Here is a 16784-nt window from a genome sequence, read left to right as displayed (position 1 = left end):
TTACACAGACTGAGTTAAAGCAACCTGGATGGTTTTTTTTTACTCTTGACAACCCGTCTTGAAATATTATCAATTTATGTACAAAATCCTTGTGCAATAAATACTTGATGGAGAAATGATCCCATGCGACTGTTAGCCTAAGGAGAAAGTATGTAAATAGAAAAAGGGTGAATCTCGGCTAGAATAAAGGATAGCTGAGCAAGAGGTTTTTTATAAACCAACAGTCCAGCTTGATGGATTAGTCTACAATTGTACGATGTTTGGCACTTCATTACCGAGACTTCTGCTTAATTCCCTTCCTGCTCCTTATCCACAGGTCCTAAGGGTGATATGGGTGTGATGGGAACTCCAGGTCCTCCGGGTCCTCCTGGTCCTTCAGGCGTCCCTGGCTTCCAAGGTGTAAAAGGTAAGCATAAATAAATTGGTACTGGATTTTGTCACTGCATTTTATTCAGTGTAGGTTTTTTCCCTCCCAGTTGAAGGGGCTAGGGAACTGGCTGATTGATTCAGCTCCCTGTTGGCAGATATCCTTCAATCCAAATCAATGCAATGTGATGCTTTTTGGATTACGATAATTATGGCTGTAGAACAGGAGAGGGACCTAGGGGTCATGGTTCATGAAACACTGATGGTTCATGACCACTATCGGAAGGCTGTGGAGAAAGTGAACTGAGGATGTATAGCTAGGACAGTTAAATACATAAACTAAATATTATTCCTACCCAGTATAAGACCTTGGTTTGGTACCATCAAGAATACTCTGCCCAGTTTTGATCCTCTCGAATAATGGGGATATTGAGGCTTTTGGAGAAGTTTCAGAGAAGGGTTTACCAGAATGCTAAGTCTCAAGACTCTTATATATCAGGTCTGGCTTTTTACATTGGAGAATCGTAGGCCCTGATTTTAACTGGGATCACGGCAGGGGAGAGGCCTATGATTTCCTTGTGAGGCCCAGAGGAGCATTCCACCTCCTACCTAGAGAGGGAAGGGGCAGCATCAGTGTAAAATAAGAAAACATAGCTTTTAACTCTTTCCCAATCGACAGAAAAGGAGTTTGAGAACACTTAAAATTAAGTGGTTCCAATTCCTGCTCTGTTCCCGACAGTTTGCAATTTTAACACCCGTTATCACCAGTTATTATAATGTACACGGGACCCCAATGGCATTTTAACCCGTTCCTGAGTGGGTTGGGGGGCTGGAACAACTACTCGCCAGGTAAAGCTAAAGGGAACACAGCGAGGCCACTGAAGTTAAGGTTAAAATGAACAGCGCCTCCAGGCCCACAAGTAAAATCTGGGTCTCTGCTGCCCCCGGGCTCCCCAGCCGCGAGACCCTTGTAATACCCCCCGCTATCCAGGACTTAATTTGCTGCCAACAGCTGACTTTGTTCCCCACCACCCCACCAGCCAGCCGTTGCTTTCCGCCAGAAACTGCTGAGCAGCTGACTGACGGGATTCAAATGAGGCCTGGCATTTTTTGGGGCCTGCGGCTCCAACTGCCAGTGAGGGAACTGTGATTGTTTAGCAACACCAGGCAGACAAAAAAGACTGCTATAAAAATATCTAGCTTCGAACCCCAGGGAATTGAACTAACATGAAACCAGCAGGGAGAAAGTTCCACTTTAGACCATGGATGTAGAAACAAATAGCCATGACAGATTGATCCCAGTAGTGCTGGAGGGAGTTGAGGACAGACAGATTGCGTGATGTTTATTATGACTTTAATTTTTCACTACATATTTACTTCTCATCTCACTATGGCATAATGCACATTGTTAATTATTGTAAGAGACATTGGTAAGAATTTTAATTTGGAAGCTGGTAAGAGTGGGATACGGGGGGGTGCATGGAGAATGGGGGGTCTGGAAATCTGTCGGGAGACCATGTTTCCCGCAGGCCCTGCCGGTTTTAATGGTAGGCCCTGATTAGCATTTCAAACCACTGATTCCCGCCCACAGCTAGCCAGATGGAGAAGCTGGCCGGCTGTCAGGCGGTTAGGCCTGTGGCACTAGGCCACAGAGAGGAGGGAGCAAGGGATCGGGGTTGGAGGTTGGGGGCCAAGGGCCAGAGGATCGGGGCTGGAGCGGAGAGGCTGGAGGCCGGAAAATGATGGGAGCTGGAATGTGGGAGTTCGGATGGGGGAAACATAGGTAGAGGCTGGAGGTCTTGTGGTGGGGTGGTTGGTGGTCCTGGGGTGGAGGGGGAGGGGCTGCCAAGAGGCCTCGGTGGGAGGTTGGGGGCAGGTTGGAGGGTATGGGGCAGGGAGTGGCTCGGAGGCCTGCGGGGGGGCAGATCGGTGGCCTTGGGAGATCAGAAGGTTTGTGGGGGGGGGGGGCAGTTGGGGGTCCGATCATAGGGGGGTTGGCAAGGCAGGGACACTGGATCCAGCAGGTAAGGCATTTACCTGTTGGATCCAGCAGTCCTCGCCTCCCTTTAGTTGGTGGGTTCCCCGAGGCTTGGGAAACCCGACCAGCAGCGTTAAATTTGAAATGGTGGTTAAATCTGAGGCACGCCAGCCTCACTATTATTTAAATGGCCGACCCACCTCCTGGGCGTCTCCAGTAAAACCAGAAATGGGGGGTTGGAGTCGGGATTCAGTTTTTTAACTCTTTAACCTCCTGCCTGATCCCAACCCACCTGTTTTTGGGGATTAAAATTCCTCCCGTTAAGTTTTTAAATTAGCAATCGTTGATTGACAAAGATGTGTTTTACTATTTGTTAGTAATTTTATTTTTCTGGCTTTAAAAAACAAATTGCTTCTACTTGTTCCAGGTAATGAAGGCTTCCCAGGTGGGCCAGGAAACCCAGGTGGGCCTGGCCAGTCAGGTGTAAAAGGTGACAGTGGACTGCCAGGTCCTCCGGGGCAGATCGTTATGGGAAGGAAAGGGGAGCCAGGTTTCCCAGGTATGTGGATCGTCCAGTGTGGAGAGGCAGTGTGAACTGACCCTATTTCTCCATGTTACTGCCATGTGTGACCTAGAATGACTTGAGGACGGTTGCAGAGGGAAGGAAGAAGTAAGGATGCAACAGATGGCAACTGAGGAGCAATGAAAACTGCTTTGTGTGTCTTTGTTTATTAAGAATACCAACCCAGCCCCTTGGGTTGTGGATGAATGTTTTCTGACATGAGTACCCTTAAAACACTAGCGAGGCCACATCTAGAGTACTGTGTGCAGTTCTGCTCATCACAGTACAGGAAAGATGTGATTGCACTAGACAGGGTACAGAGGAGACTTACGAGGATGTTGCTTGGACTGGAGAATTTTAGCTATTAGGAAAGATTGGATAGGCGGGTGTTGTTTTCTTTGGAACAGAGGAGACTGAGGGGAGACATTGAGGTGTATAAAATTATGAGGGGCCAAGATAGAGTGGATAGGTAGGACCTATTTCCCTTAGAAGAGAGGTCAATAACCAGAGGGCATAAATTTAAAGTGATTGGTGGGAGGGATTGAGTCTAATCCCACTTTCCAGCTCTTGGTCCGTAGCCCTGCAAGTTACAGCACTTCAAGTGCACATCCAAGCACTTTTTAAAGTGGTGAGGGTTTCTATCTCTACCACCCTTTCAGGCAGTGAGTTCTAGACCCCACCACCCTCTGGGTGAAGAAATTTCCCCTCAAATCCCCTCTAAACCTCCCCCCAATTACTTTACATCTCTTCCCCCTGTTGGCAGAGCTGGCATTTAGAGAGCTATGTCTTCATTTCATGTTCTCCAGCAAAAGAAGACAAGGGAATTCTGTTACCAAACAGAACTATTCTAGCAGCCATAGAGAAAATGAAATGTCCCTACTAGAATAGAGCAGTTTAATTGTACTATTGATCCTATAGTTCCCTTTTTTCTCTTCCTGGGTAGCCATGCCTGGTTCTATTTAGAGGGCATGGTTGAAATTTAGAGCTTGTGGATAATGGGCAACACCCATGTTCCATCAAGCTGTGTTGCACTGTTGAAAGTGGTCCTTGAGTAAGATCTATGGTTGGGGTTGTAACTCATAGCACAATAGGGTGTGGGCATAGAGTAGAATTTTAATAGACAGCGATACATATCTCTATCCAAGCATAAGACTAGCTCTGGTAAACAGTGCCTTGACTGATCAGTTAAGCATTTATAAGGATTCACGTGTGAAATTCATGTTTTTGTTCCTCTTTCTAAGGTTCACCAGGACATCCTGGTGCAAAGGGTTTCTCAGGTTTATCTGGTAACCCAGGATCATCAGGACAAGATGGTTTACCAGGGTTGCCAGGAGGTCCAGGTAAGGTTTATATGCTATAGAGGACATCAGGGTGGCGATGGGAACAAATACACAAGGGAGAATATTGGGAGTGCCTTAAGTCCACTCTGGTCTATCAACCGTTGAAGATAATTGTATTGTCTGTTAAATACTCTATTATATGTTAACAAGTCACATGTCTTTTTCGGAATGATTTTTTAAATATGATATTTTATGACATTGACACTGTAATACTATATCGGGAAATAGTTACAGTTAGCACTAATATGAGATTTCGCCTCACCTCGTTGAATTAGCAGGGATAGTTCACACAGTTGGAGTTCTCTTTCAAAACAAGTGTAACATTATGATGGCATGTTTTAAAATATTATTTTTGTAGGCTCCAAAGGAGACCCAGGATTCTCGGGACAACCAGGATCTCCCGGGGGACCAGGACATAAAGGATTAATAGGTGGAATGGGTTTGCCAGGTAAGATTAGACTGGATTTTTTTTTTAAATTACAGGTGTATCTTTACCATTCCCAAGCAAACATAGTTCCATTGTGATCACTGTTAGGGTTCCGATTCATTGTTGAGTTTTGTATATAAAGCCTTTCTGGTTAAGGGCAGCCAGAAGTAGCTCGGAGGTAGTGACATTCAAGACCTAAAATCACAAATGAGACTGAAATTCTGGAGGCACAACCTGCATTCTATCATTTTGAATTGCATGGGGCCAATTTTGCTGGTGCAGGAGCACTGGGATTTCCTATCCTAGATTATGGACATGGCCCTGGTTAGGGCTGTGCACTGGAAGGCAAAGTGGGAAAAGGAGTGCAGCTACAAGCTTGTAGTTGTACTCCTGGTCACTGGCATGGGGAGCTGCCAGCAACCCCAGGGCCTGAAGATTGTGTTGGGGGTAAAGGGGAAGATACGTAACTCCGTGTCAGCTTCTTTCTTCAAGCTGGTTCTGGATCCTGCAGGGGTGTTGGCACAAACCTTAATGCCCAGTTTCCTTGGGTGCACAACCAACTGAAGAATAGAAAATCGAGATAGAAGTTCATTCCCCTGTTATCTCACTTCCATGGGATTGTCAGGTCCAGCTCTACGTCCCCACGGATATCTTAGAAATTCTGGAGCAGCTTAAAAGAGGTGGAGATCTGTTTTCCTGGGTAGTTACCCATTTTCCCTGACCTGTGTACCTGGGGAAATGGGTGTTTCCCAAAACAAAGTAATGGAAAACAGGCACTATAAATGTCCTTTCCTTTTGGGAGAGGGTAAGGAAAAAGTAATTGCGTGAATATATTCCCTTCATGCACACCTCCCAAATCTGTAGCCCTTTACCTAAAAAATATTGGCATATATCACCATAGAAAATATTGCCTGGGGATGGAGTGATCTGTTAAGTTAGGATAAGGATATTGTTCTTTCACCTTGAGCATCAGGCTGATGGAATGAAAGTCTCTTCTGATTTTCACCTGTAAGAATCCTACATGAAATGCGTTTGACTGATCTCAATCTAGTAACTGCTGAGCTCAGTGAGGAAATTGGAAGTGCCTGAATGGAGGAGTAGGGGGATGAGTTCAACTTTTGGCACTTTATTGGGATAGAGTGAAGGATGGTCTTAATTTGATTTATCTCTCCAATTCGTCCCTCTCCTTCCGCCATATGATAAATGTTGGCTCCCTCACGGAGGCAGGGGGCCAAAGACAGTGGTTTCCCCTACCTCAGTGGCTATTATTCATGTGTGAGCCTTGATGAGTACCAACTGGCTACCAGACTGTGGGAGACATCATAGCAGATCCTGGTGCTAATTGTGCACGAGCAACGCTAGTAGGGGGTCACTATAATGATCAGGAGTGGCAATCCCAGACAGTCTTCTCTTCCCTAAAGCTGCTAAGATCAGCTAGCTCGGCACAGACTGGGGATCGAATCTGGGACGTTCTTGGACAGATTACCATTCTGATGTTGGGACGGCCAAGAAGAGGGAGCTTTATTCAGCATCTGATTTGTGCTATACTTGACCTGGGACTTCTTGGCGGTGACAATTAGTGCCAGAAATGAGAACGTCATACATTTCCTGGTGCTAATATCCCTCCCTAAAAATTCATCGCAAGTGTTTTATAATGGGAAAAAAAAACACTTTCTGGGACAAAGCAAAATCTTGGGATTGCAAGCAACTTGCGCTTTTCTGATCAATCCACTCATTATTAAAAAATAAATATGTATTTATAAAATATATCTTTTGCAGTCATGGTGGATGAAGTAATGGTAATTCTATCCTATACCCAATAGGTCCACCAGGCAGTAAAGGTACTCCAGGAGCAACCGGTCGCCCAGGACAACCAGGGTCCCCTGGGCGCCCAGGTTTTCAGGGCGAAAAGGGTGACTCAGGCGTACCAGGATTTCCAGGCATTCCCGGGCAAAAGGTAAGCCGTTCTCCTCTGAAGGGAGAAACCAAATTCATTGCGAAATGTCCAGGTTTTCTCATATTTGTTAATAAAATCAATTAATGGGTTTTAACTTGGGTTGGAGAGAAGTAGCAAAATGCTATAGTCTTTGGAAAAAGGGATTTAGGCCTAGAAATTCGAACCTTTAGCGCTTGACGGTTAAGGCCGGTTTTGAAGAAAAAATGGCGGCTGCCTCGTTACCGCTTGTTGCACGCCAGCCCACCATATTGGGCAGGTCAGCAGCGCTGCCGTTGCCCACGCTCGCTGCCATATTTTAGTTACCAGGAGCGTGACATCAGTCGGAGTGCAATGCCGAATTGACGCACGCTCAACGATTTTGGACATCACTGCTCCGCTTATCGCCCTCTGCAAAGCAAGCTCATGTGGGCAGCCGTTGACCGTGTGTAGAGCCAGGAGAAAGCGCGCTGAGCTATAAACATTCTGTACAATTCACATTTACCGTGCTACTTTTAAGTAAGTTACAGCCAAATAACTGACTTCAAATGCCTTTCAGTTTATTGCAAAATCCTTTAATATGATCCAGATCAAGCTGGCTTTTTTTTTTGTTAAATTTATTTTTTGATCTTTTCATCAAGATCCAGTTTATATCAAGAAAATGCTGATGAATCCGCTAAACAAAGAAATACTAAAATTTATAGAGTTTTTTTTTGTTCTTATTGAAAATATTTATAGAGGCACGCCTATATAATATACAGTTTCATAAGAACATAAGAATTAGGAACAGGAGTCGGCCATCTAGCCCCTTGAGCCTGCTCCGCCATTCAACAAGATCATGGCTGATCTGGCCGTGGACTCAGCTCCACTTACCCGCCCGCTCCACATAACCCTTAATTCCCTTATTGGTTAAAAATCCATCTATCTGTGACTTGAATACATTCAATGAGCTAGCCTCAACTGCTTCCTTGGGCAGAGAATTCCACAGATTCACAACCCTCTGGGAGAAGAAATTCCTTCTCAACTCGGTTTTAAATTGGCTCCCCCATATTTTGAGGTTGTGCCCCCTAGTTCTAGTCTCCCCGACCAGTGGAAACAACCTCTCTGCCTCTATCTTGTCTATCCCTTTCATTATTTTAAATGTTTCTATAAGATCACCCCTCATCCTAAAGACCCAGTTTACTCAATCTATCATCATAAGGTAACCCCCTCATCTCCGGAATCAGCCGAATGAATCGTCTCTGTACCCCCTCCAAAGCTAATGTATCCTTCCTTAAGTAAGGCGACCAAATCTGCACGCAGTACTCCAGGTGCGGCCTCACCAATACCCTATACAGTTGCAGAAGGACCTCCCTGCTTTTGTACTCCATCCCTCTCGCAATGAAGGCCAACATTCCATTCGCCTTCCTGATTACCTGCTGCACCTGCAAACTAATTTTTTTGGGGGATTCATGCACAAGGATTGCTTCTTCGAAGAGGTGTCCGCTCTTCTTGGCTCCGTCAACGTCGGCGACTGCATTGTCCTCGGGGGGGATTTTAACTGCACCCTCGAGGCGAGGGACCGCTCCGGTGCCCCGCAGTGCATGACGGCGATGGAGAAGTTGAGGGACCTGGTCGGGTCCTTCGACTTGGTGGACGTCTGGCGAAATCTCCATCCCGACTCCAGAGCCTTTACTTGGGTGAGGCCTGGAGTAGGATGGTCCAGAGTCGACCGCCTTTAAGTGTCTCGGGCGTACGTTTCCTGCGTCCCGGTGGCCTCCATGCGGCCGGTGCCGTGTTCGGACCACCACCTGGTGTGGGCGGAGCTCGCTTCGCTCCGCGCGAGGACGGGGTCCGCGTACTGGCATTTTAACAACCAGCTGCTGGAGGACGTGTGGTTCCAGGACTCGTTCCGTCGTTTCTGGGCCGACTGGAGAAGGAAGCAGGGGGGCTTCCCCTCCTTGAGGCTATGGTGGGACGTGGGCAAGGCTCACGTCCGCGTCTTCTGTCAAGAGTACGCGAGGGGGTCGACCAAGAGGCGGGCGGCCAGGGTCGGGCGCTTAGAAAAAGAGGTGCTCGACCTGGAGTCCCGTCTCGGTCAAGTCGTCCAGGACCCGGCCCTGCGGACGGTGTACGAAGCGAAGAAGGCCGCGCTGAAGGACCTGCAGCTCGTCGGGTCCCGAGGCGCGTTCGTGAGGTCGCGGATCCGGTTCCTGCGGGATCTGGACCGCGGCTCCCCCTTCTTCTACTCGCTGGAAAAAAGACAGAGTGTCCGTAAGCAGCTCTTGACGCTGCTGGCCGACGACGGCTCTCTCGTCTCGGATCCGGAGGGCGTCAACAACAGGGCCCGTGAATATTACGGGGCTCTGTTCTCTCCGGATCCGTCCAGCGAGGAAGCGCGTAGAGTTTTGTGGGAGGACCTACCGAAAGTCAGCCCGGAGGGCGGTGACAATTTGGAAGCTCCGCTAAGCCTGGCGGAGCTGACCGGTGCCCTCGACCGGCTCTCGAGGAGAAAAACCCCGGGGCTGGACGGGCTGACCGTGGAGTTCCACAGGGCGTTCTGCGACGTCCTGGGGAGCGACTACACGCGGGTCCTGGGGGAAAGTCTGGCGACCGGGGAGATGCCCCTCTCTTGGCGCAGGGCAGTCATCGTCCTGCTGCCTAAGAAGGGCGATCTCCGCCTCCTTAAGAACTGGCGCCCGGTCTCCCTCCTCAGCACGGACTACAAAATCTTCGCCAGGGCGATGTCTGCTCGCCTTGGTGCCGTGCTGGACCACATGATCCACCCCGACCAGTCCTACACGGTCCCGGGCCGGACAATCCACGACAACATCCATCTGGTCCGGGACCTCATCCATCATTCCCAGGAGGCTGGTCTGTCGGTCGCCTTCCTATCTCTCGACCAAGAGAAGGCGTTCGACAGGGTGGATCATGACTATCTGCTCGGAACTCTGCGCGCTTTCGGGTTCGGGACGCATTTCGTCGCCCGGATCCGACTTTTGTACGCCGCCGCGGAGTGTCTGATTAAGGTTAACGGGTCCTTGACGGCGCCCCTTCGCTTTAGGAGAGGGGTGCGCCAGGGATGCCCCATGTCCGGCCAGTTATACGCCATCTGCGTGGAGCCTTTCCTGCGCCTCCTGCGGACGAGGTTGACGGGACCGGCTCTGCAAGGGCCGGGCGTGGAGGTCGTCCTCTCGGCTTACGCCGATGACGCGCTCCTCGCGATAGAGGATCCCGCTGACCTGCGTGAGTGCCAGGAGATTTACTCGGCCGCATCCTCCACCAGAATCAACTGGGAGAAATGTTCCGGACTCCTGGTGGGTCAGTGGCGGGTGGACTCCCTGCCGGAGGAGCTCAGGCCTTTTGCCTGGAGCACGACCCATCTCCTCTATCTGGGAGTCTACCTTAGCCCCGATGAGGAAGCCTGGCCGGCGAACTGGCAGGAGCTGGAGGCCAAGGTCGCCGCTTGCCTAGGGCGCTGGACAGGACTGCTCCGAGTGCTGTCCTACAGGGGTCGAGCGCTAGTCATAAACCAGCTGGTGGCCGCAATGTTGTGGTACCGGCTGGTCACTTTGACCCCTCCCCCTGCGTTTGTCGCCAAGATACAGAAGAAGCTGGTGGACTTCTTCTGGAACAACAGGAAGCACTGGGTCTCTGCCGCGGTCTTGAGTCACCCGCTTGAGGAGGGCGGTCAGTCGTTGGTGTGCGTCAGCGCCCAGCTCGCGACTTTCCGTCTCCAGACCCTGCAGAGATACCTTTACGTCGAGCCCCCTCCTAGGTGGTGCGCTCTGGCGACATATTTCTTCCGCCAGCAGCGCGACCTCAATTACGACACGCAGCTCCTGTTTGTGAACTTGGGGGGTGTCAGGACCGCCCTCCGGGAGCTGCCTGTCTTTTACAAGGAACTAATCAGGGTCTGGAACAAAGTCTCCACCAAGCGCAGCTCTCCGCCGGCTGGAGTGGCGGCCGTCCTGCAGGAGCCGCTGCTCAGGAATCCGTACCTCCACGACCGAGGTTTCATGTGGCAGTCGGAAGAGAGGGCTGTGGCTGGTGAGGTGACCAGGGTCAGGGACCTGCTCGATGGCGGAGGAGCGGGCTGGATGGCGCCAGGCACGCTGGCGCGGCGCCTAAATTCACCCGACGTCCGCCACGCGGCCGAAGCCATCGAGTCGCTAAAAACAGCTCTGGGCCCTGACTCCGTTAGGTGCATCGAGGAGGCTCAAGCACGTGGGGAGATCCCGTCCGAACTGACCCCCGTCCGGACGGAATTCCTCATCGGTGCCAAACCCCGGAACCTCCCTCGGGGGCCGGCGCCTCACAACTTGAGCCGCCTCGGGGAAATCCCCTCCGTGCCTTTCAGTTCTGCGCGGAGGGGTTTCCTGTACGGGCTGCTCCTGCACACTCTCAACTTTGCCATCCTCGCCGGCCGTCCGGACACGCCATGGCGTACCATCTTGCCGTCCGGAGGAGGCGGGGGTCCCCGATAGAGGGCACTCTATGCGGGAGTCCTCCCACTATTCATCGGGGACTTGGCCTGGAGGGTGGTGCACGGAGCAGTGCCGTGCAACAAATTTTTAAGCCGGTTCACGGACTCCCAGGCCGCCTGCAATTTCTGCGGTCTGGAGGAGTCCGTGTTCCATGTTTTTATTGAGTGCACGAGGTTGCAGCCCCTGTTCCATTATTTGAAGGGGCTGCTCCTGAAATTCTGGCTGCACTTCAGTCCCACTCTCCTGATCTTTGGGCACCCAGTGTGGAGGGGAGCGGGTAGGTCCGAGGGCCTCCTCGTAGGACTGCTCCTGGGCACGGCCAAGGGTGCCATCAGCCGGTCCAGGCAGCGGGCGATTGAGGGGGTCGTTCAACCTGACTGCCTGCCTCCCTTCCGCTCTTACATCCGGTCCAGGGTGTCCTTGGAGATGGAGCACGCGGTGTCCACCGGTACGCTCGCGGCCTTCCGCGAGAGGTGGGCACCGGAGGGACTGGAGTGCATCATCATGCCCGGCAACCAAATTTTAATTTGATTTTACGTTTTAAAGTTTAATTTGTTTTAATTGCCGGTGCTTTTAGTGTCCCCCTCCCCTTTTATAGGGGGCACTGGGAAAAAAAAGTGATTTAGTGCCCAAAAAAAAAACCAAAAAAAAGAAAAAAAAGAGGGCCTTGTAAATGTCTGGTGTGTCATCCAGGGCGGGTGGCACCGATTAATGTTTTTGTTTTGCAGATAAACTCCAAAAAGAGTTTCATGCACAAGGACCCCCAGGTCCCTCTGCACCGCAGCATGTTGTAATTTCTCCCCATTCAAATAGTATTCCCTTTTTTTGTTTTTTTTCCCCAAGGTGGATGACCTCACACTTTCCGACATTGTATTCCATCTGCCAAACCTTAGCCCATTCGCTTAACCTATCTAAATTTCTTTGCAGCCTCTCTGTGTCCACAACACAACTCGCTTTCCCACTAATCTTAGTGTCATCTGCAAATTTTGTTACACTACACTCTGTCCCCTCTTCCAGGTCATCTATGTATATTGTAAACAGATGTGGTCCCAACACCAATCCTTGTGGCACACCACTAACCACCGATTTCCAACCCGAAAAGGACCCATTTATCCTGACTCTGCTTTCTGTGAGCCAGCCAATTCTCTATCCATGCGAATACATTTCCACCGCATACCTTTATCTTCTGCAGTAACCTTTTGTGTGGCATCTTATCGAATGCCTTTTGAAAATCTAAATAAACCACATCCATTGGTACACCTCTATCCACCATACTCGTTATATCCTCAAAGAATTCCAGTAAATTAGTTAAACATGATTTCCCCTTCATGAATCCATGCTGCGTCTGCTTGATTGCACTATTCCTATCTAGATGTCCCGCTATTTCTTCCTTAATGATAGTTTCAAGCATTTTCCCCACTACAGATGTTAAACTAACTGGCCTATAGTTACCTGCCTTTTGTCTGCCCCCTTTTTTAAACAGCGGCGTTACATTAGCTGCTTTCCAATCCGCTGGTACCTCCCCAGAGTCCAGAGAATTCTGGTAGATTATAACGAATGTATCTGCTATAACTTCCGCCATCTCTTTTAATACCCTGGGATGCATTTCATCAGGACCAGGGGACTTGTCTACCTTGAGTCCCATTAGCCTGTCCAGCACTACCCCCCTAGTGATAGTGATTGTCTCCAGGTCCTCCCTTCCCACATTCCTGTGACCAGCAATTTCTGGCATGGTTTCTGTGTCTTCCACTGTGAAGACCGAAGCAAAATAATTGTTTAAGGTCTCCGCTCAGTTGCTATACAACCATAATCCTAAAATAAGCTTGGAAGAACAGTTTGGCTAGAAATTGGTTAGTGCCCCATTTGGGGCGCTAACTTTTGCAGGAGCACAAAAGTATCGCCGGGCGCTACGCAAGTGAAGGTGATGCGAACTTCTGGTTTAGCGCTCCAGGAGGGGAGTGACGCACTAAATCAAGTTCTACCACTTCCCTTGGAGCGCTAAACCAAGCAAGATGGGCGGTAGCGGCAGAGTCCAGTGTCCAGTGCAGCGCTGCCGGCATCAGAGGCTCCTTCCCTCCCTTAAATGGAAGGGCCATTGCTGCAGGCTCTGCAATAAATGGAATCCCCTGCCCGCCGATGGCATCAGCCCCAAGCACGCTAACAGAATGCAGAGCTGATCAATCGCGGCGGAAGAAAAGGTAAAAAAAAAAGGCACAGAGGGTTCATAAAGGATTTTTCACTTAACTCCGACTCCCTTTAAATATTGCTTCACAAGCGGCCGGCCTACCTCACAACACCTCCTGCAGCTGCTCGTGTTGACGCTCAGCGATGCTGCAGGGGGCGGAACTGAATTCGCATCCGGGGCACTGCGCACCGGATGACATCAGGATCTGTGGGGCGCAGGAGATCGCGGCGTTTGGATTTACTGCTGCCGCTAACCTGTAAGGCAAGCTCGCGGGCGTCGGTACTCTCGTTGTGCCCCGTGGCAGAGCCGGTAGCACTGCAGTACCGCCCCTCAGAGGCACAAAGGAGGCCAGGTTCTCCCCCTTTGGAATTTCCATAGTACTTGTCTTGTGATCATTGCCCTATTTTAACAAATTTAGCAAGTGGCCAGTGCACACTGGTATCGCTCGTATCCTTGCCGCTTCAGCATCATCTCTCTTCCATATAATGGCGTTACTTCCTTTATGTTGCACTCAGTGCATAAAATTTTCCACGTCCGGCTTACATTTTGGCATAATCTCCCAGGATTTCTCATGCAGCGGTTCAAGGTTATCTATGCCGCAGTCTTTCACTTGGAAATGTACTGCTAATAAGGTGACTAGCCGAGAAGGCCGCACCGCGGTATCCTGTAGACCCGACCTTCGGCCTCCTGATGATGTTTCCGCCAGAAAGTGTGCGTTGCACAGGAGCTTCTGCCCTGCCTTTGAAGTGCTCTGTGTTTCTATCTCTGTTACTCTCTTGTCTCTTAGCTGTTAACTGCCCCTCTTTCTCTCTTACTTGCTCCTCCCAAAACGAGAGCAATGGGAGGGAGGGAGTCAAAGTGCTAGGAGAAGCCAGAGCTAAGAGCCACAGGATTGAGTAAGCAGGAGAGTGTAGAGCAGCTTGAGCTGACACTGGATACAGAGAGGAATTCACACCTGCCACTGGTGTGCTGCGTAAGCCGCCTTCATGCAAGGCCTTGGGTTTGGGTTGGACTATGCCTTGGACTACAAGGGTGTAGGCTGGTTTGGTGTTGCCGGCGAGCAGGGCAGAGGGGTTAAGGCATGATGAGGGCAAATTGGAGTGATTGGAAATTGGGAAGGCAGTTTATAGGTATGTCCATGACTTTTTTTTGGTGAATGATTGAATTTATCTGTTAATTATGTGACCAAATTTATTCTTATGACTATACAGTGGGATGGTTGAAGAACTGTCATGGCAGCAGTAGGCCAGGAAAAAAATAGCAGTTAGCTCATATGATTTAATTTGGTGATGATTCGGGTCTTGTATGGTACACTCATTCATAATCTCCAAATGGTCCCATCATTATTACCACCACCAACAGAACGTTATCCTAATGCAAAATACTCCAGAAACTACCCATGTTTAGAAGGGCAACCTATATAATTGAGTTGTATTGCTGGAAATTTTTCACAGTTCAAATTGAAATACTAAGAAAGTTTCATGCAGTCTTTGTGTTTGATTTAAAATCCTTGTGACAGAACAGTCCAACATACTTGCTTTAAAGTTGGACCTCTTCAGCTGAAGTATGGTATACTTGAATACAATATTAACTGCTGTCTTCTAGCTCCTCACTCTGTTTTCTCATACTCATTCTCTTTTAATGCAGGGTGATTCGGGTCCTCCTGGTTTCTCAGGTGTCCCTGGAAGCAAGGGTTCTCCAGGTAGCTCTGGTCTTCCAGGTTTACCTGGTGCTCCTGGTAGTAAAGGTGACCATGCTCAACCAGGATTCCCAGGTAAGTCCTTCTCAAAACTCTTTTTTGAAAGAAACATAGAAACATAGAAAATAGGTGCAGGAGTAGGCCATTCGGCCCTTCGAGCCTGCACCACCATTCAATAAGATCATGGTGGACCATTCACCTTAGTACCCCTTTCCTGCTTTCTCTCCATACCCCTTGATCCCTTTAGCCGGCAGGGCCATATCTAACTCCCTCTTGAATATATCCAATGAACTGGCATCAACAACTCTCTGTGGTAGAGAATTCCACAGGTTGACAACTCTCTGAGTGAAGAAGTTTCTCCTCATCTCAGTCCTAAATGGCTTACCCCTTATCCTGAGACTATGTTCCCTAATTCTGGACTTCCCCAACATCGGGAACATTCTTCCTGCATCTAACCTGTCCAGTCCCGTCAGAATTTTATATTGTTTCTATGAGATCCCCTCTCATCCTTCTAAACTCCAGTGAATACAGGCCCAGTCGATCCAGTCTCTGCTCATATGTCAGTCCTGCCATCCCGGGAATCAATCTGGTGAACCTCCACTGCACTCCCTCAACAGCAAGAACGTCCTTCCTCAGATTAGGAGAACAAAACTGAACACAATATTCCAGGTGAGGCCTCACTAAGGCCCTGTACAACTGCAGTAAGACCTCCCTGCTCCTATACTCAAATCCTCTAGCTATGAAGGCCAACATACCATTTGCCTTCTTCACCGCTTGCTGTACCTGCATGCCAACTTTCAATGATTGATGTACCATGACACCCAGGACTCATTGCACCTCCCCTTTTCCTAATCTGCCACCATTCAGATAATATTCTGCCTTCGTGTTTTTGCCATCAAAGTGGATAACCTCACATTTATCCACATTATACTGCATCTGCCACACATTTGTCCACTCACCTAACCTGTCCAAGTCACCCTGCAGCCTTTTAGCGTCCTCCTCGCAGCTCACACCGTCACCCAGCTTAGTGTTATCTGTAAACTTGGAGATATTACACTCAATTCCCTCATCCAAATCATTAATGTATATTGTAAAGAGCTGGGGTCCCAGCACTGAGCCCTGCGACATCCCACTAGTCACTGCCTGCCATTCTGAAAAGAACCCGTTTATCCCGACTCTCTTGCCAATCAATTCTCTATCCACATCAGTACATTACCCCCAATACCGTGTGCTTTAATTTTGCACACCAATCTCTTGTGTGAGACCTTGTCAAAAGCCTTTTGAAAGTCCAAATACACCACATCCACTGATTCTCCCTTGTCCACTCTACTAGTTACATCCTCAAAAAATTCCAGAAGATTTGTCAAGCAGGATTTCCCTTTCATAAATCCATGCTGACTTGGACCATCACTGTTTTCCAAATGTGCTGCTATTTCATCTTTAATAATTGATTGCAACATTTTCACCACTACTGATGTCAGGCTAACCAGTCTATATTTATCTGTTTTCTCTCTCCCTCCTTTCTTAAAAAGTGGTGGTACATTAGCTACCCTCCAGTCCATAGGAACCGATCCAGAGTCGATAGACTGTTATCCGCCTAATAAGGATTTCCTTCAGTTCCTTTAAATTCAATATTTAAAAATTAGAAAAATGAACGTGCTTATGATTCAATTAAAATATTGTCGACTGGGCTGGAGGAAAGGTTGGCATGTGATTTGTAGCTGGCTGTGGATTTGTGTACTAGTGTAAGTTGTCAAAAAAAATGTTGCCTGCTACTGCATGGAAATGAGTTTCAGCAGCCTTGGCAGTGCTGTGTTGAGTATCTGAC

The 16784-nt window shown here is 49.0% G+C and overlaps 1 protein-coding gene across 1 annotated transcript in view; it reads left to right on the top strand.

The window, feature by feature from the left end:
- Positions 1 to 16784, top strand: part of col4a5 (collagen, type IV, alpha 5 (Alport syndrome)) — a 291814-nt gene that overhangs the window by 218812 nt on the left and 56218 nt on the right. Inside the window, exons 33-38 of the mRNA XM_070882799.1 lie at positions 317 to 406; positions 2772 to 2903; positions 4148 to 4246; positions 4605 to 4694; positions 6497 to 6630; positions 14905 to 15031. Coding sequence (XP_070738900.1) covers positions 317 to 406; positions 2772 to 2903; positions 4148 to 4246; positions 4605 to 4694; positions 6497 to 6630; positions 14905 to 15031 — 672 coding nt within the window. The remainder of the gene's footprint in view (positions 1 to 316; positions 407 to 2771; positions 2904 to 4147; positions 4247 to 4604; positions 4695 to 6496; positions 6631 to 14904; positions 15032 to 16784) is intronic.

This window comes from Pristiophorus japonicus, chromosome 6 (assembly GCF_044704955.1).
Source record: "Pristiophorus japonicus isolate sPriJap1 chromosome 6, sPriJap1.hap1, whole genome shotgun sequence".
In the NCBI taxonomy this organism is placed as follows: domain Eukaryota; kingdom Metazoa; phylum Chordata; class Chondrichthyes; family Pristiophoridae; genus Pristiophorus; species Pristiophorus japonicus.
The sequence above is the reverse complement of the archived record's forward strand: the minus strand, read 5'-3'. Positions and strand labels throughout refer to the sequence as shown.